At 37.3% G+C, this 20,504-nt stretch overlaps 1 protein-coding gene across 2 annotated transcripts in view; it reads left to right on the top strand.

Annotated features, from left to right (window-relative positions):
- The window catches only part of MSR1 (macrophage scavenger receptor 1), an 87,868-nt gene that overhangs the window by 47,967 nt on the left and 19,397 nt on the right, over positions 1–20,504 (top strand). Inside the window, exons 8-9 of one of the 2 annotated variants that reach the window (XM_019031880.3) lie at positions 4,217–4,270; positions 6,780–8,474. In XM_019031880.3, the coding sequence (XP_018887425.3) occupies positions 4,217–4,270; positions 6,780–6,823 (98 nt within the window). In that variant the 3' untranslated portion in view covers positions 6,824–8,474. Of the gene's footprint in view, positions 1–4,216; positions 4,271–6,779; positions 8,475–20,504 lie in introns of those variants that run through there. The other variant, XM_019031879.3, reaches the window with a different exon arrangement.

The following is a 20,504-nucleotide window of genomic DNA, read 5'->3' as shown; positions in this document are numbered from 1 at the left end:
CAGCCTGGATTATGTGAATGATATCAAGAACATTATCAGATTCTGAAGCAAAAAGTTCAAAAAGAACATTCTCCATCTATTTTCTTCTATTCTCCCTCCCACACTCCTTTTCTTCTCACCTTGCCCTTTGCTTCTACGTGGATTAAGTACACACTGCTCGTAAGGGTACAGTGCTAGAAACAGGGAAATGAAGGGTGAATAAGACAGTCTACAACTGAAAAGATACACAAACATGAGAAGAGAAAGAGAAGACTTCACACTTTCTCCTTGCATAGCAGATCTATAGAGTAGTCCATTTATAAGACCTGACATATTTACTTCAGAAAGTTTGGAGGATTTAATTGAAGTGAAACCTTGCCCGTCTTCAAAATCCGTAGAAGGTTCTGTTCTACCTTGTTCAACATAGTAGAACTTTCAGCATGCAAATAACGTGTTTCTGTCTGTTTTGCCTCTTGAAGTCCATTCAAAGCCTTATTGTTTCCCTCAGGGTAAGTTATGGTCATTTTCAGGATTATCTAAAATATTAGACCATACATAGTTCATTTATTAATTCAACACATTTACTGAACATTTTCTGTCTGTGATTCATGGAGCTATCTACAGACGGTTGAACACATGAGTCTGAAGTTTCGAGTAGAGGCCAGAGATTAAAAGACAAAGTTTATCTATGATTATATAAATATTATTCAGAACCACTGATTTTAATAATATTTTATGGGAAGAGAGTGGAAAGGTACAAAGAGAAGGGGCATAGCATAAAGCTTTAAGTTGTTCCAGAAGTACAGGCTGAGATGAACAAAGTAGCAAATGGAAGAGAAGTAGCCCAACTGAAGAAGAAAACCCAGAGAACAGAGCATGAAAAAAGACAAACACAGAGTTTCGAAGGTGGTCAAGTAAGGTGAAGTCTACAAAAAGCCCTTTGCACCTGCTGCTGTGGGGATGTTGCCATTGTTCAGAGCAGATTCTGTGGGGTGGGGTGATAACCAGATTAGGGTATGCGGAGAAGGGAATGGTTGATAAGGGTTGGAGATGTGGTAGAGTCAACTCTCAAGCTGCCTTGCTATGCAGAGGAGGAGGAAGAGATGCATTTTTTGTTAGTTTTGTTTGTTTCATATGATTTTTTTTTCTTTGAAGGAAGGATCTGAGTACCACTTAAATGCTTATGGAAAGATAAAATAGAGGAGGAGTGGCTGAAGACAGAGGAAAGCAAAGCAAAACGATAGTGTAAGGTTAATGAGTGGGTATAAGGTGAGGAATTCAGGGACCAGGAAGAAGCACAAGGCTTAGGAGAGAGGATGATCACATTTCAAAGTAGCTTGAAAAAAACGAGGGATGGAAAGGCGGGCTACAGCTGCAGAAATTTGGTTAGTATAATTAAGGCATGTAGGCAGAAACGTCTAACCTAGTATCCGGCTCATATAAGAGGCACTAAAGGCCGGGCGCGGTGGCTCACGCCTGTAATCCCAGCACTTTGGGAGGCCGAGGCGGGCGGATCACGAGGTCAGGAGATTGAGACCATCCTGGCTAACACAGTGAAACCCCGTCTCTACTAAAAAATTCAAAAAATTAGCCGGGCATGGTGGCGGGCGCCTGTAGTCCCAGCTACGCGGGAGGCTAAGGCAGGAGAATGGCGTGAACCCGGGAGGCGGAGCTTGCAGTGAGCCGAGATCGCTCCACTGCACTCCAGCCTGGGCGACAGAGCGAGACTCCGTCTCAAAAAAAAAAAAAAAAAAAAAAAAGAGGCACTAAAAAAAAATGCTTGAAATTATGATGATGTTATTGAAGACACCCCTCTTACATTCTTTCAAGTTAGAATATCCTCTTACATGTGACCTGGTTCTTACTTTTGAATGGCTTTTAGAAATATAAGTTACTTTTTATTAAAGAGTAATACATCGGACAGGAGACAGTTAACTCTAGGTTTGGACCAAGCCCTTGCATTGATTTTTAACCAAAGGTATCATTCTGAAGGACCACTACATTCTTCTCCATTAGAAAGGATATTTTTGCTGTTTTCAAGTGTGAGAAAAGATTTTCAAGTATCATCGGTAAGCAAATCTCTGAATCATGTTAAAATGATACAAAACATTTGTTTGTTTTTTATAAGAAGATAAGGCATTTTATTTTACCATCTTTAAAAGGAAAAGTCACAGTGGTATAAGAACAAAAGCAAAATAAAAACATGAAACTAATTTTTTATTTATCATAGAATCTGAGAGCTACAAGGACCTTTTGTGGGTCAAGCATGTCTCTGGCTTAAGCATGTCTATTCTGAAATATCTAAGACAAGTTGCTGTGTGAAAAGACTTCTAAGAACAATGCATAGTTTCTTTCTCTTTTCTCATTGTGAAGTTAATGTTGAAATAATGAAATTAAGCTTGCTTATTATGTTCTCTTTTATGAAAAGAGTTAGAACTTTGTTTTAACTCCTCCCTTCCCTAATTTTTAACAACTTCTTAGACCTTTTTCCTCTTGGACAATCTGAAAATTTGGCACTATATTTTATTAAAGCATGCTCTCAAAATATAGGAAAGGTTTTGGGTGCTTTGTGGTAGCAACGATTTTTGCCAATTTAGCAGTACCTGAAACAACTCAATTACAATTAAGAAATGAATTTAATGATATAAAGTATAATCACATTATGCAAAGCAATTAGAGAATTAGAAATTTGATATTATGACCTGATATAAAATGGTTGGCATTTCATTAAATCTTCAAAATACAATTTCAATTGGGAATAACGTTTACTCTTTAAGTGCCTCAAGTCTCATGCTACTGATTGTATATGTTACATTATATATATGTATTTTTTTAGCTGGTAAATTAGGATGCAAAAATCTTCTCTAAGAAATACATAATGACACATGTTCAAAATAAAGCACAGATGAAGACAATGTAAACTAGAGAAATCAAAAATAAATATAAACACTAAATTTATATATAATTGTACCATATAAAATGAACTGCGATGAAAGAGTTTTTCTCTCATTCCCTGAGAATAAAATCACAAAGAGAAGATTCCAGCTAAGCTTTAGGAGGTGAAGAATAGGAATAAGAAGAACTAGATCTTTTATGTGTATCTTTTATGGGCAAAGTGCTTAATGAACAGGCAACTCTACAATGAAAAGCGTTATTTTTTTATTTTATAGAAGAATAAACTTTAGCTCAGAAAGATTTAAAGACTTGTCCCAAGTCACATACCCAGTAAGTAGCAGAGCAAAATAATTCAACACAGGGGTTTCTAAATTATTACTATTATTATTTTGAAGTCTATGGTTGTTAAACTACATCCTCTGAGCTCTAGGATGAAAAGGTTGAAGGTTCTCAGTTTTGCTGGAGGGAATCAAAAACATTAACAAAGGTTTTGACTTTGAGACAGAGAGCACTAGGATCAGTTCTAGATTTATGTCAAGACAATAATTACTTGAAGATCTGATTGTATCTCATGGCTGTTGGAAAAAAAACTCAATAAGCAGGAACAGCACCAATCTTAAGAGATTTCTTGGTACTAAAGAAAGATCTCCTGCAGACCCCTTTAAAAATGGGACAATGGGTGAAGTAGCAATCCCTTGGCAAAAAAAAAAAAAAAGATCTAGCAATGTTTCTGCATCCATTTGAAGCCCTGACCCTCATATGAAATATTTGTACCATACCCCTGTATAAATGGGTGAGTTTTCTCAAAACCAAAGGTGATCATCCTAGAGATGTGAATGCTCCAAGGATCTTCCTACCTTCCCCATGACTAAGAATCTCAACGCTCCCAGAAATTCGTTGGCAGCCCAGTTTTTGGGGATGGTACACTCTAAAGAAATGAAAACCATAAATGTAATGTGAATAGAAGAACGGGGTGTGGGAGCTCATGGAAGGCACTGGACTTCCTGGGGGTGTGAGTAAGACCCAGTCAAAGGAAGAGGAGAAAAGGAGGATAAATAAGTACAAAACAAACTCCTTATTCTTCAGCTTTGCTTGATTTAGGAAAATGGGGCATTTAGGGCCTTGTAAATAATTTGAAATATCACAATACTGAGTTCAGAGTGGAGCTTCCTAACTAATAACTATTTTTATTGTTAACATTATACAATGTTATTATACATTTCAATATCTGTCCATTCTTATACATTTATATTTTAATTACCTTGTGATGATCTGTCTCCAGTTAAAGCAAACATTGTGAATTGCCCTGATTAAAAACAAATATTTTTCTTCTTTTCTCAAGGAAATTCTGGACCAAAAGGCCAGAAAGGGGAAAAGGGGAGTGAAAACACATTAAGTAAGTATATAGTATTTTGTTTTCTGTGTGAATTCTTGTAATAAGTAAGTCTATGATACTAGAGATCTGGGCTTGAGGCAAATGTTGGGAACTTCAGCACAGATCCATACAGACTCTATGGAAGCCAAACATAATTTTCTACAAATAAGCATGCTAATTGGGGTAAAACAAATAGATTATATTATAGAACTCTTTCAATCTCATTATCCGTTTGTCTTTTGTTTTTGTGATGAATACTATTTTCTAAAAATTCCACAAAGAAAATTGTTCAATTTTCAAGTAAATTTCTATCCACTAAGGGAAAATCAAGCTTATGAATAGAAACAATTACAACCTCCTTCCTTACTAAATGAAACCTTAAATATAAGAATTTGGACAGTTTAAGAACCCTGAAAAATTAACTATCTGATGTCTGGGGCTTTTTGTTTATTTTACTAAAAACTTGAAATGTGGTATTCCATGTTCTAAACCTTTAAACCTACAACAGAATAGATTTCACAACAAGAATATTTGTCAATCTACTGCCGACCTCATGTTGCAATATACACAACCTGTTAATTGGACTAAATATTAAACTAAAACTAAATATTAGATGAGATGTCTTCTGTTTGCCATGCTGTAAGTCAATTGTTGTGTCTAGGCTGAACGTATACTGATATGATGAAAGGATTACGAAGAGGAATGTGGAATCCCCACTTAACTTCTCAGAATCAAAAGGCTCCTCCCTCTGTATTCCCAGTAGAAACTACATGTGAGGTGTGTGTGTGTCTGTGTGTCCATGGGATAGGTAACACAAACAGGGTGATCATATTTAATCATCAGGGGTCTGTTTTAGACAGATAATGGCAAATCCTTTTATGTACCAAAATCTAGCAGTTTTTATTTGTAATCATTATCTAGAAATATACAGTACCAATTTATCTGCCCTAATTATTTTAACCTAATATTGTGTTGGTATGACATATTTAGACAAAGTAGGGCATGGTTGTGAATACCAGCCATTAGAGTAGTCATTAGTGTAATCCTGATGCTTTCAAAGTACAACAGAGTATTGTGTCTCTTCGGAGTACTTTAGTATTACTTAATGAGTATTACTGTTATATTAAAACAATAGAAACATGAATCTGTCTGTCTTTTCTCCATTCTATCCATTCGTTCTTTAATGTGGTCACTTTTGAATGCTGTATACTTTTTTGTTTTTTTGTTTGTTTGTTTGTTTGTTTTGAGATGGAGTCTCGCTCTGTCGCCAGGATGGAGTGCAGTGGCACCATCTCGGCTCACTGCAACCTCCACCTCCCGGGTTGAAATGATTCTTCTCCTGCCTCAGCCTCCTGAGTAGCTGGGATTACAGGCACACGCCACCACACCCAGCTAATTTTTGTTATTTAGTAGAGACGGGGTTTCACCATTTTGACCAGGCTGGTCTCGATGCCGTGACCTCATGATCTGCCCACCTCAGCCTCCCAAAGTGCTGGGATTACAGGCATGAGCCACCATGCCCGGCCCACCTGCTGTATACTTTTTACTTGACTTACTTCTTTCTTTCTCCTTTTCACTCCGTTTACTTTCAGCTGAACTCCTCTTAAAAAGTTCTCCTTCTTATCCTTATGTTATCTTTATCTCTGCCTTTATTTTATCTTTTGTTTTTATCTCCTTTTCCTGAGGCTTTCTCTGAGCTTCTTAACATTGACTTTAGTCAAGTTTTGCAAATAAGAAACTATTTTTTTTTAATTTTTACACTGCAAACAGCACCCCACTATCTTCCATTACCTAAGGTTATCAAATGCTTTGAACATTTTCTTCAGATATGTTCAGAAATGTTTTCAGTTACAGATATTTTCATGGCTATTTTGGAGTTTATGCACATGCTTTCTTTGAGGAAGGAGTAAGAGAGATGTTTGTATACAGCCTCTGCATTCTCCACCATGCCCTCCCTCCTCATGCAGAGTATATAACAACTGCATAATGCTTTAAAAAGAAAGAATGATATACATAAACATCTAACGTGGTATATTCTGCTTTTCGCTTATGTTAATATGTCAGTCATCTGTCCATATCATTATATATGGCTCTACCTCTTTTCTCTCAATGGCTACACATTATTCTATTATTCAGCTATACCATAATCACCATAATATAGCCATTCACTCCTCTAGTCCTGAACACTAAATGATTTTTGTTTGTTTTGGTCAGACTTTAATAACTAATGCTACATTCAACACTCTCACATGTAATCTTGTGGGAATACTTTTTAATAGGGAATTTGCTAGAAGTAGAATCAATGGTTCAAAGGTTATATACATTTTACCACTTGATGAATTCTTGTAAATGGCTGCTAAAAGCTTGTACCAATTTATTCTGTATGAAAGTGCCTGATTCCCCACATCTTTAGTTAATCCTGGTATGTGAAAATTTATATTGAATTTTTTCATATACATTTTTAAAATTTTGTAAGGCTTTCTGTAAATATGTTAAAAATAATTAATTTCCTCTTTTATATATGTGTCAGGACCAGTACAACTCACTGATCATATTAGGGCGGGGCCCTCTTAAGATCAGGTGGGTTGGGCGGGACATCCTCTGCTACCATCTCATTAAAAGGCCCTTCACCTCTGGACAAGTCATCTGCACAACTGACTTCCAAGATCCTTTTGTGACTCCTCCAAATGACTTTGGTTCCCGTGTTGTACCTGACTTCCACATGGCCTCCTCTCCTGGTCCCTGGTGCTGTTTGGGCCTCTGCTCCCATGCTCATACCTCTTCTTACTCCAATTACTCCACCATCACCCCTCTCCCCTATCACCCCCAGCCTAGACACCTCTCATGCATGGACTGGAGGGCTGCTCCAACCATTCCTCAGTTCTCTGCCACCCATTCACCTAGAGTCTTGAACCCAATTTAATTTATTGGGTTCTAGGAGAACTGCTGTGTTCTCACCCTAACTTGGAGGAGTGATGTTTCAGTCAAGCAAAATGATTCCTACCATACAATATAACACTTGTGTGAGGCTCTGTCCTAAATATCTCAATTACCAATATGTGGTTTGGTAGCATTTCTCGCCATGCTTTGCTCATGCGCAATGAGACTACAACTAGGGTGTAAATTTTAAGTATCCTATCTAAAACTCATACAATGATAGGAAAAATCCATTTGTTTTTCATTTGATTTTTACTGAGGAATCAGCTCAATCTTAAATGAATACTGGTCTCTTTCCAAAGCATTTTTGATCAAAGTAAAGACTGAGTCAAGGGCTTTTTTTCTTTTTCTTTTTCTTGTTTTAAGAGACAGAGTCTTGCTCTATTGCACAGGCTGGACTATACCCATTCACCTAGAGTCTAGAACACAATTTAATTTATTGGGTTCTAGGAGAACTGTCATGAGTACTGATAATATGAGAGTTCTTTATATTCAAACATTATTCTCAACCAGAGATAGGGATGTCATAGAAGAAAATCTGTTCATTCAGTCATTCATTAATTCACATGTCCATTATGTACCTCCATGAGCTGGACATAACAGCTAATAAGAGATAATTGTTTCTGGTTTTACAGAGCTAATTGTCCCTCAGAGATGTAGACAAATGAACAAGCAATTACAATACATCTAAGCTATACTGGGGGAAGAACAGGGCTGGATAGGTATGCAGAGGAGATAAAAAAATTTTAATTCCTTAGAATATTTTTTAAAAATTGATTCTTAGTTTACCTTCTCATCTTCTTATTTTCCAAATTACAGCATATATATATATATATAAATATATATATATATATTTTTAATTTTGAAGTGTAGTCGAGCTTGGGCAATTTATCCAACCCATTTAAACCAAAAATAAAACTTTTCATGTATTACCTGGTCATTTCAAACGAAAATATTTTGATCATGAAAAAGAATACCAATATTCTTTTGTTCTAAAAATCTCTTATGGGATTACATGTTATATTTTTGGTTTCTCTCTACTGATTAACAGACTACATTTTCACAACTCTTCTTTCCTTTACGTTTTAACACACAGACCCAAGATTCATACTATTAAGATTCTAGTAGAACTCTAGATGGCATGCCTCTGTGTATCTCAGCATTTTTATTTCCACCCTTGTATAATGAACATGTTAACACCTACCTCACAGGGTTGTTGTGAGGATCAAGTAAGATATTGTGTGTGTGAAGATGCTCTGTGAAATCATAAAGTCCTTTAAAGATGTAAGGTATGCTTCGCAGTGATCTCTCTGAACTGGAATAGCTTTTCCCCGCTGGTATAATGCAGACATTTTTAATCTGTAATCAGAATAGGAGTGAAAGTGAAATGAAAATGCAAGAAGCGGAATAAATGTCATGGCAAAAACAGAGATGCTAGAGAAAAAGAAAAGATGTTATATTAGATAGAGCAATGCAAGTGTGACCAGATTGCAAATCAATGAGTTTGTCTGAGTCGAGCAGAAGAGCTTTAGTTATAAGTAAAAGAAGCTACTAAACAGAGTGCACGCCAGAGGGCAGAAGGTGTCAACAGAGGTCAGAACAAAATGTCAGGCTAATAAAACAAGAGTCCAGTCTCTGAAGGACAAAGCATGGGCCCAAGACAGTGCTGATGAGAAAATTCCAAGAAAGGTTGAAACAAGTTAGAGTTGTCAATGGTACTCTGGTTTTATGCCTACATGACACTAAAATCTCCAGAAATAAAAGGGAGAGAAGAATTAGCCACTTGTTCAGATACTCCTGACTAATAGCAGGCTAGCAACATTGAATAGCCAGTTTACACAAACATCTAGAGATAAGTTGTAACTCCTTTTCCTTGGTTTAATTTTATGAGACCTCCTGTCCCATTCTGCACTGCAAGTCAGGTAGAGTATGAGCAGCTTTCTTCAGCAGACCTTGGTCTACATCAGCCACAGGATGGCCTCAGTCCCAGAGATGCTGGGAGACAATTCCAGGGATTCAGTTAAAAAGTCATCTGACATCCTAGACTAAATATAGATTTTTCAGTGTGAAAAACTAATCCAAACTTTTCAAATTAGGGAAGAAAGGCTTCTCTCTTTAGACAAAAAATGGATGCTGAATGCCCTGTTCAAATTATTGGCACAAATGGCACAAATTTTATCAACTTTAAAAATGCATAATGAAGAGAAAAGAAGCCTTCACTAAGCTCTAACGCTAGTCATAGTGAGCTGTCTGCTGTGTTCTCAACGCGGAAGAGTGATGTTTCAGTCAAACGAAATGATTCCTACCATACAATACAACACTTGTGTGAGGCTCTGTCCTAAATATCTCAGTTACCAATGTGTGGTTTGGTAGTATTTCTCATCATTCTTTGCTCAAGTGCAATGAGACTACAACTAGGATGTGAATTTTGAGTATCCTATCTAAAACTCAAACAATGATAGGAAAAATCCATTTATTTTTTCATTTGATTTTTACTGAGGACTCAGCTCAGTCTTAAATGAATACTAGTCTTTTTCCAAAGCATTTTTGATCAAAGTAAAGCCTGTGAGGCAAGGGCTTTTTTTTTTTTCCTTTTCTTTATCTTTTTTTAAGAGACAAAGTCTTGCTCTGTTGCACAGGTTGGACTACAGTGGCACGACCATAGCTCCCTGCAGCTTTAAGCTCCTGGGCTTACATGATCCTCCCACCTCAGCCTCCTGAGTAGCTAGGACTTTAGGCACACACCACCATGCTTGGCTATTTAAAAAAATAAAAATAAAAATGAGATCTCACTATATTGCCAAGGCTGGTCCCAACTCTTGGCCTCAAGCGATCCTCCTGCCTCAACCTCCCAAAATCTTGGGATTACAGGTGTGAGCCACTACACCCAACCCACCAGGGTTTTTGGTGCATTATACATTAATCTTCAGAAGAGCATTTGGGTGAAGGACTATTATCCCAATTTCTGGAATTAGAAACTGAGGCTTACTGCTAATAAGTGGAAGAACAGAAACTCAAAGCCAGGTCTTTAAATCTCCAAAGTCCTTATGACTCCATTCAATATTCCCACACTAGTGTTATGTATTTTTATATATAAATATCACAGATATGTCATGTGGAGGGTATGCGAAGAGAAAGAGAGGGAAAGAGAGAAAGAGATAGGTAGAGAGAGAGAAAGGCAGAAAAGGAAGAAATTTGTAATGAGAAGTTTGGTTTTCTAGAATGGGCCTAGTAATTTGAAGAGCTAAAGAGATAAAAATTCTTATGGCAGATCAAATTCCAAATAAGCATTCTCAGTTATTCTTTGTTTGTGTTTCCACCTTCATAACTACTCCAGCTATTGCCTCTAGCCTCCCTCCTAAGGATATTACTCAGAAACATAGTCTTCCTGGAATGCTCACAAAGCTTCCATTATCACTAATGAGAGCTACTTATGTGCGCCTGGGGACGAGCTACCTGTTAATATTCTATCTTTATTTTGCTAACGGGCTCAGCCTTAACATTTTTCACTATTATTTGTCTGCTCCAATGTCTCTCTTTTTTTATTGTGTCTTTTTTTTAACTCCATAATATACTTTCTTAGTAGCACTAGTTATGAGTTAGCAGAACTGAGTGTACCTGAGTAGGGATGATTCCAGGTAACTTAGGTAAATGCTGCTCATCCTTCACAGTTACATGGTGTTTAGAGCTTTCTGTGGGTTCACAAATTAGCGGTGGCTCACACCTGTAATCCCAGCGCTTTGGGAGGCCAAGGTGGGTGGATCACAAGGTCAAGAGATTGAGACCATCCTGGCCAACATGGTGAAACCCTGTCTCTACTGAAAATACAAAATTTAGCTGGGTGTGGTTGTGCATGCCTGTAGTCCCAAATACTTGAGAGGCTGAGGCAGGAGAATCGCTTGAACCCAGGAGGCAGAGGTTGCAGTGACCTGAGATCATGCCACTGCACTCCCGCCTGGAGACAGAGCAATACTCCTTCTCAAAAAAAATGCAGCATTCCATTAACACAATAGATGTGTTCCTTAATAGAGTGTATAGCTAATACAGGCATACTGTGGACATATTGTGGTTTCAGTTCCAGACCAAGGCAAAAAAAAAGCAATTATCACAATGAAACACACTAGACAAATTTTTTGGTTTCCCAGTGCATATAATAGTTATATTTACACTACACTGGAGTCTATTAAGTGTGGCGTAGCATTTTGTCTTTAAAATAATGTACATTCTTTAATTTTTAAAATACTTTATTGCTAAAAAATGCTAACAATCATTTGAACCTTCCGGAAGTTGTTATCTTTTTCTGGTGGAGGGTCTTGCCTCCGTGTTGATGGCTGCTTACTAATCAGCGTGATGGTTGCTGAAGATTGAGGTGGCTGTGGCAATTTCTTAAGACAACAATGAAATATGCCACGTTGATTGAGTCTTCTCCTCATGAGAGATTTCTCTGCTGCATGCAATGGATGCTATTTGATAGCATTTACCCACTTTAGAACTTCTTTCAAAATTAAAATCAGTCCTCTCATACTCTGCTGCTGCTTTGTCAACTAAATTTATATGATATTCTAAATCCTTTGTTGTCATCTCAACAATGTTCACAGCATCTTCCCTTCAGGAGTAGGTTTTATCTCAAGAAACCACTTTCTTTGCTCATCCATAAGAAGCAACCCCTAATCCATTCAAGTTTTGTCGATTGCAGCAATTCAGCCACATCCTCAGGCTCCACTTCTAATTCTAGTTCTCTACTTCTCTTATTATTTATACCACATCTGTAGTGACTTTCTCCATTAAAGTCTTGAACCCCTCACAGTCATTCATGAGGGTTGGAATCAACTTCTTCCAAATTTCAGTTAACCTCAATACTTTGACCTTCTCCCATGAATTATAAATTATTTTAATGCCATATAGGATTGTGAAACCTTTCCAAAAAGTTTTCAATTTACTTTGCTTAGACACATCAGAGGAATCACTCTCTATGTCAGTTACAGCCTTACAAGATGTATTTCTTAAGTAATAAGACTTGAAAGTAAAAATTAATCCTTGATCCATGGGCTACTCAATGGATATTGTGTTAGCAGGCATGAAAACAACACCAGTCTTTCTGTCCATCTCCATCAGAGCTCTTGGGTGACCAGGTGCACTCACAATGAACAGTAATATTTTAAAAGGATTTTTTTTCTCAGCAATAAGTCTCAACAGTGAGATTAAAATATTCAGTAAACCATGCTGTCAACAGACGTGCTGTCACCCAGGCCTCATTGTCCTATTTCTAGAGCACAGGGAGAGGACATTTAGCATAACTCTTAAGGGCCCTAGAATTTTCAGAATAGCAAATGAGCATTTCCTTCAACTTAAAGTCACTGGCCGTGTTAGCCCCTAACAAGGGAATTAGCCTATACTTCAAAGCTTTGAAGTCAAGCATGAACTTCTCCTAAGGATGAAAGTTATGGATGGCATCTTTTTCAACAGAAGCTGTTTCATCCACATTGAAAATCTGTTGTGTAGTGTAGTCACCTTCATCAATTATCCTAACTAGATCTTCTGGACAATTTTCTGAAGCTTCTATATCCATACTTGCTAAATCATCTTGTACTTTTATGTTATGGAGATGGCTTCTTTCCTTAAACCTTATGAACCAACCTCTGCTAGCTTCCAACTTTTCTCCTGCAGTTTTCTCACCTTTCTCAGCCTCCATAGAATTGAAGAGAGGTAGAGCCTTGCTCTGGACTTGGATTTGTCTTAAGTGAATGTCATGGTTGTTTTGATCATATATGAAGGCCACTAACTGAAACTTTATATCGACATTAAGGTAGTTTGTTTTCTTATTATTTTTGTGTTCACTGGAGTGGCACTTTTAATTGCTTTCAAGAACTTTTTCTCACATTTGCAACTTAGGTAAATTTCATACTTTCAGCCTGTCTTGACTTTCAACCTGCCTTTCTCACTAAGGTTTATCATGTGTAGCTTTTGATTTAAATGAGAGATGTGCCACTCTTCCTTTCACTGGAACACTTAGAGGCCATTGTTAAGGTTACTAATTTGTCTAATTTCAATATTGCTGTGTCTCAGGGAATAAGGATGCCTGAGGAGAGGAAGAGAGACAGAAGGGGGAACAGCCAGTTGGTGGAGCAGTCAGAATACACACAACATATATCAACTAAGTTTGCCATCTTTTACGGGCATGGTTTGTGGTTCCCCAAACTAATCACAGTAGTAATCTCAAAGGTCACTGATTGCCATAACAAATGCAAGGGGTCTTCAAAAAATCATGGAAAATATGTGTTATGAAAACACTATACATGGATTTCAAAAATTCTGCACTAAAACAAGCTAGCTTATTATAATATGTCTGAATAGAATCTAATTTGATGCACTAAGAACAATAAGGTATCTATTTAAAAAAAGCCCCTATCAGAGCCACATAAATATTGCTAAAATGGAACCAAGAACACACATAAAATTTATGATGAAACTTATTTGGAAGAATGGTGAAATCACCGATACTTTATGAAAAGTTTATAGGCACAATGTCCCAAAGGAATCAGCAGTTTACAAAAAGAGAACTCAATTTTACGAAGGGATAAGAAAATATTGAAGACGAAGCCTGCAGCAGCTGACTATCCACATCAATTTGTGAGGAAAAAAAATACATCTTGTTTGTGCCTTAATTGAAAGGAACTGAGACAGCAGAACAACAGCCAACACCACAGACATCTCAACTGGTTTGGCTTGCACAACTGTGACTTAGAAATTAAGGTTGAGTAAAGTTTTTTCTAGATGGGTGCCAAAACTATTGTGTCCAGATCAGTTGCAGACAACAGCAGAGCTTTCAATGGAAATCTTAAATAAGTGGGGTCAAGATCCTGAGGCATTTATTTGAAGAATTATAGGAGAAGATAAAACATGGATTTACCAGTATAATCCTGAAGACAATGCATAATCAAAGCAATGGCTACCAAGAGGTAGAAGTGTTACAGTCAAAGCAAAAGCAGACCAGTCAAGAACAAAGGTTCTCACAACAGTTTTTGAGGATGCTCAAGTGATTTTTCTTGTTGACTTCCTGGAGGGCCAAAGAATGATAACCTAGGCTTACTATGAGAGTATTTTGAGAAAGTTATCCAAAGTTTTAACAGTAAACTCCCAGGAAAGCTTCTCCAGGGAGTCTCCATCATGACAATGCTCTTGCTCATTTCTCTCATCAAACTAGGACAATTTTGGGGAGAGTTTCAATGGGAAATCATTGGGCATCTACCTTACAATCTTCATTTGGCTCCTTCTGACTTCTTTCTGCTTCCCACTCTCAAAATATTTTTAAAGGACACCAATTTTTCTTCTTTCAATAATGAGAAGATTACAACATTGATATAGTTAAATTCTTAAGATCCTCAGGTCTTTAGGGATGGACTAAATGGCTAGTATCATCACCTATAAAAGTGTCTTGAACTTGATGGAGCTTATGTTGAGAAATAAAATTTATATTTTCTGATTTTTACCTTTTAATTGCTTTTTTCCACAAACTGTTTTAATCTCCCCATATTTTACTAATAATGGAAAAGTTTGCAAATCAACAAATGTGATTCACCTCATAAAACTAAAAACAAAAACTACATGATGATCTCAATAGATACAGCAAACGCTTCTGATAAAATTCAACACCTCTTCATGTTAAAAACTCTCAATACAGTAGGTGTTGAAGGAACATATCTCAAAATAATAAAAGCCATCTTTGAAAAACACACAGTGACATCATATTAAATGGGCAAAACCTGGAAACATTCCCCTTGAAAACCAGCACAAGATAATGATGCCCTCTCCACTACTCCTGTTCAGCATGGTATTGGAAGTCCTGGCCAGAGCAATCAGGCAAGATAAGGAAATATAGGGCATCTACTTTGGGAGGCTGCAGTGGGAAGATCACCTGAGGTAAGGAGTTCCAGACCAGCCTGGCCAAATGGCAAAACCCCTTCTCTACTAAAAATACAAAAATCAGCCAGTGTGATGGTGGGTGCCTGTAGTCCCAGCTACTTGGGGGGCTGAGGCAGGAGAATCACTTGAACCTGGGAGGCAGGGGTTGCAGTGAGCCAAGATCATGCCACTGCACTCCAGCCTGGGTGACAGAGTGAGACTCTGTCTCAAAAAAACAAAACAAAACAAAAAAAGAAATACACAGCATCGAAATAGAAAGAGAAAAAGTCAAACTATCTGTTTGCAGACAACATGATTCTATATCTAGAAAACCCCATAGTCTTGACCCAAAAGCTCTTTCAGCTGATAAACAACTTCAACAAAGTTTCAGGATACAAAATCAGTGTACAAAAATCACTAGCATTTCTGTACACCAATAACAGTCAAGCTGAGAGCCAAATCAGGAATGCAACCCCATTCACAATTGCCACAAAAAGAATAAAATTCCTAGGAATACAGCTAAAAAGGGGAGTGAAGGACTTCTACAAGGAGAACTACAAACCACTGCTCAAAGAAATCCTAGATGACACAAAAAGATAGAAAAACATTCCAAGCTCATGGATAGGAAGAATCAGTATCATTAAAATGGCCACACCACCCAAAGCAATTTATATATTCAATGCTATTCCTCTCAAACTACCAACGACATTCTTCACATAATTAGAAAAAAAAAAAACCCTATTGTAAAGTGTATATGGAACCAAAGAAGACCCCAAAGAGCCAAGCCAATTTTAACAAAAAGAACAAAGCTGGAGATATCACGGTACCTGACTTCAAACTATACTACAGGGGTACAGAACAAAAACAGCATGGTACTAGTACAAAAACAGACACATACACCAATGGAACAGAATAGAGAACCCAGAAACATTGCCAGCCATCTACAACTGTTTGATCTTTGACAAAGCCGATAAAAACAAGCAATAGGAAAAGGACTCCCTTTTCAATAAATGGTGCTGGGATAACTGATTAGCCATATGCAGAAGACTGAAACTGAACTCTTTCCTTACACCATATACAAAAATCAACTCAAGATGGATTAAAGACTTAAAAGTAAAGCCTAAAACTATAAAAACTCTGAAAGATAACCTATGAAATACCATTCTGAACATAGGACCTGGTAAAGATTTCACGATGAAGATGCCAAAAGCAATTGCATCAAAAATAAAAATTGACAAATGAGTCCTAATTAGAGAGCTTCTGCACCACAAAAAAAAAAAAAACCAAAAAACAAAAAACAAAAAAAAAACCTATCAACAGAGTAAACAGATACATAGAATGGGAGAAAATATTTGCAAACTATGTATCAAAAAATGTCTAATATCCAGAATCTGTAAGGAACTTAACAAGCAAAAAATAAACAAACCTGACAAAAAATAGGCAAAGGACATGAACAGACAATTTTCAAAGGAAGACGTACACGTGGCCAACAAACATATGCAAAAATGTTGAACATCACTAATCATTAGAGAAATGCAAACCAAAAGCACAATGAGATACCACCTCACACCTGTCAGAATGGCTGTTTGTTAAAAAGTCAAAAAATTACAGATGCTGTGGTGACGAGTTCGTGGAGAAAAGAGAATGCTTATCTTCTGCTCATGGAAATGTAAATTAGTTCAGTTATTGTGGGAAGCACTTTGGTGGTTTTTCAAACAACTTAAAACAGAATTACCGTTTGACCCAGCAATCCCATTACTGGGTATATACCCGAAGAATACAAATCGTTCTACCATAAAAACACGTACTCGCATATGTTCATCACAGCACTATTCACAATAGCAAAGACATGGAATCAACCTAAATGCCCATCATTGGTAGGCTGGATAAAGAAAATGTGGTACATATACACCGTGGAATACCATGCAGCCATACAAAAGAATGAGTCATGTTCTTTGAAGGAATATGGTTGGAACTGGAGGCGATTATCCTTAGCAAACACACACAGAAGCAGAAAACCAAACACTTCATGTTCTCACCTATAAGTGGGGACTAAACTTTGAGTAGATACGGACACAAAGAAGGGAACAACAGACAATGGGGTCTACTTGAGGGTGGAAGGTGGGAGGAGGGTGAGGATCGAAAAGCTATCAGCTGCTATGCTTATTACCTCGATGACAAAATAATCTGTGTCCACCAAATTGCCACAACACGCAATTTACCTATATAACCAACCTTCACAGGTACGCCTGAACCTAATATAAAAGTTTTAAAAAATGAAATAAATCAATTTGTCACCATGTTAATATACTTAAAGATAAAATACAGTGCTCATCTAAGTGGGGGCAGAAGAAAGCATTTGAAACAAAGGAAAAGTTTGAAATACTGTGAGAATTTGCAAAATGTGACACAAAGACAAAAAGCGAGCACATGCTATTGGAAAAATGACACTGACAGACTTGCAGGACACAGAATTACCACAAACTTTCAATTTGTAAAACATGCAGGATCTGTGAAGTGCAATAAAGTGAAGACCAATAAGACAGGATATACCTGTATGTTTTGTCGTTTGAAATAGAGATTTAAATCAATTATGGATCCAGCAGTTAGCACTTGTCCTGCTTAGTCACTATCCCAGCTGACTCTCACAGCCTCACTCTCACCAGAGCCAATTAGAAGGAAAAACATCAGCCCCATTTTTCACAGCAGCAAAAGTGGAAATTCATGCAATTTTGTGTAGGAATGCAGATGAAGCAGAGGCCCAACACTCCACTTCCCTTTCCTCCATAGCCTGAGTACCAAGTACCTTTCCTGCCCTTTGAAGAAACAACTCCAGGCTTCCTATTCTGCAGTAAGAAATTTAGCCTGATACTCACACAAGATTATTTATTTTGCTCAAATTCAAGCACTGGACTTGTATAGGCTCACAGCCTATTATTTGCCCCCCTCAGCCAATCGTCTCTTGAAATGTGCTGCCCTTAAGATGTAAATCTTTTTTAGGGGGTGTTGGGGGGATAGTCTCTCTCTGTGACCCAGGCTGGAGTGCAGTGGCATGATCTTGGGTCACTGCAATCTCTGCCTCCTGTGCTCAAGTGATCTTCCCACCTCAGCCTCCCAGGTAGCTGGAACTACAGGCACAGGTCACCACACTCAGCTGTTTTTTAAAATTTTTTGTAGGGAACGGGGTTTTGCTGTCTTGCCCAGGCTGGTCTCTAACTGCTAAACTCAAATGATCTGCCTGCCTTGACCTCCCAAAGTGCTGGGGTTACAGACATAAGCCACGGCACCCAACCTGAGGTGACTCTTAAGACCAGATTTCCTAGAACGACACAGTTGGCTTGTTTCACATGGAGTCTCCAAGAAATTCCCCCATTACGGCTTAGCCTACAGACTCTTAATCCTTTCCCGGATGCTGTAGTTATTTTCATTTTCTACTTCTTACTCACATCCTGCTTAATCCATGCCAAAGTAAAATATTGGACCCTTAGGTATTTTAGGGACCTATATAAAGGAATTCTAATGTGAATTATTTAGCAAAATGACCCATTTCCTAATGACGTTTTATATAATTTTGAATTTTTATTTCCTAGAAAGCTCAAAAAACAAGTAAACCTCTTTAATTGCATACAAATATTCAGTTTCTGTGTATTTTCACAAAAACTTCATATGATTTACAACAAAACTTATTTCCCCTATAAAATGATTATGTTTTATTATAAAACATCTTCCACCTCAAACTCTTCCCTGTTGCATTCTCTCTTAATCCTGTTACCCAGTACATTACCTGCACCTAGAAATACTATTTCTGCACCAAAAGGACATGTACTTTATCAATCACAGAGTGTAAGCTAACAAACATATTATTATTATTAATGTATTAAAACATCTAATAGGTCCTTCGTAAGTACTTATGTCATTTTTGAATAAAAATCAGCCTTTAAAGTAGGTGTTTTAGGGACAAAGTGATTATTTTCAGAAAAGGGATTTTCAGTGTGTTCAAATCACAACATAGCAAGTATGGTAGCTTAACTCCACCTATAAATTAAAGAAGCAGCTTGTATTTTTAAGTTTATATGCACACTGAAGTATGCTATTTCTCCTTTGCAAGTAAAAACACATAACGTAAGTGTAAAAAGGAAACGTATTAGTCTGCTTGGGCTGTCAGAACAGAATACCACAGATAAAGTAGCTTAAATTATAGACATTTATTTCCTCAGAGTTCTTGACATTAAAAGCCCATGATCAAGCTGGGGGCAGGATTGGCTTCTCCTGAGGCTTCTCTTTGGCTTGCAGACGGCCACCTTCTCATTGTGACTTTATGAGGCAGTTTCTGTGTGAGCACTGAGCTCCTGGTGTCTTTATCTCTTCCGATAGGGCACCTGTCCTATGAAGTTAGGATTCTGCCCTTATGACCTAATTGAAACTGAATTACCTCCATACAGGCTCTATCTTTAAATATAATCACATTGGGGTTTAGGACTTCAGCATATGAATATTGGAGCAACACAATTCAGTACATAATAGGAAGGCATCAAGAATTGATCCTCTGTCTGTGGGCAAGATGTCTGCAGCACACGGCTGGAACTGTTTCAGGATGAATTCAGTTTTCTATGTCTATCTTTCTGTAACTTTGTTCTTAAAGAGGGCCTAAATTGCACCATAAGTAAATTTGATGCATTCTCGTGTTTTTATAGTTATGAGAACAATTTCACTTTTGTTTACTGCCAATATTGTGTATTTACATTTCAGTGGTGTTCTTTTACATTGTCTCATGAGATAATAAAAATTACCAGAATAATGCTATTTAAACAGACAATAACCAATGGTGTTGGGGTTAATGACAAACAGGATGACCTGGGCAATCACTTCTAATATTCTTTGACAAATAATCACCATGGAGATATTTGTAAGAAATGTTAAGTGGAAAGTAACAGAAACATCTTTAATCACAAAATAGAGTCTATTGGTTTACATAATTAAGAATTACAATTTCAACAGATGGCTTCAGGCATAGCAGGATCCAGGTGTTAAAAGTAAATCGTTTGGACTCAGTCTCACTCTCTCGCTCTCTCTCTTTAGATATGTTATATTCATTGTGAAGTCAGCTCTTGTTGTGTGGCATTATCTTAACATCTAGCCATGGCTAAGAAAGAATGCCACATTTTTTCCTTCAAAATAACTCTTTCTGTCTCTACTTTTGATCCTGAGCTTTCCCCTTGACAAGCTATTGTGTGTAGAGATAAGATATACTCATTGCCTAACCCGAAGAGATAATTACCAAATGGTGGATAAGACAAGATTTCCTTTAAAAATCTCAGAATGCAGGGTCCAGGGCACTAAAAAGTGGATCAAACTCACTATCTTGTTCAATCATGTTTAGAAATAGTCTTGCTGATTGCTTATTGGGCGGCTATGT

Source organism: Gorilla gorilla, chromosome 7 (genome assembly GCF_029281585.2).
Source record: "Gorilla gorilla gorilla isolate KB3781 chromosome 7, NHGRI_mGorGor1-v2.1_pri, whole genome shotgun sequence".
NCBI classification, from domain to species: domain Eukaryota; kingdom Metazoa; phylum Chordata; class Mammalia; order Primates; family Hominidae; genus Gorilla; species Gorilla gorilla.
The sequence above is the reverse complement of the archived record's forward strand: the minus strand, read 5'-3'. Positions and strand labels throughout refer to the sequence as shown.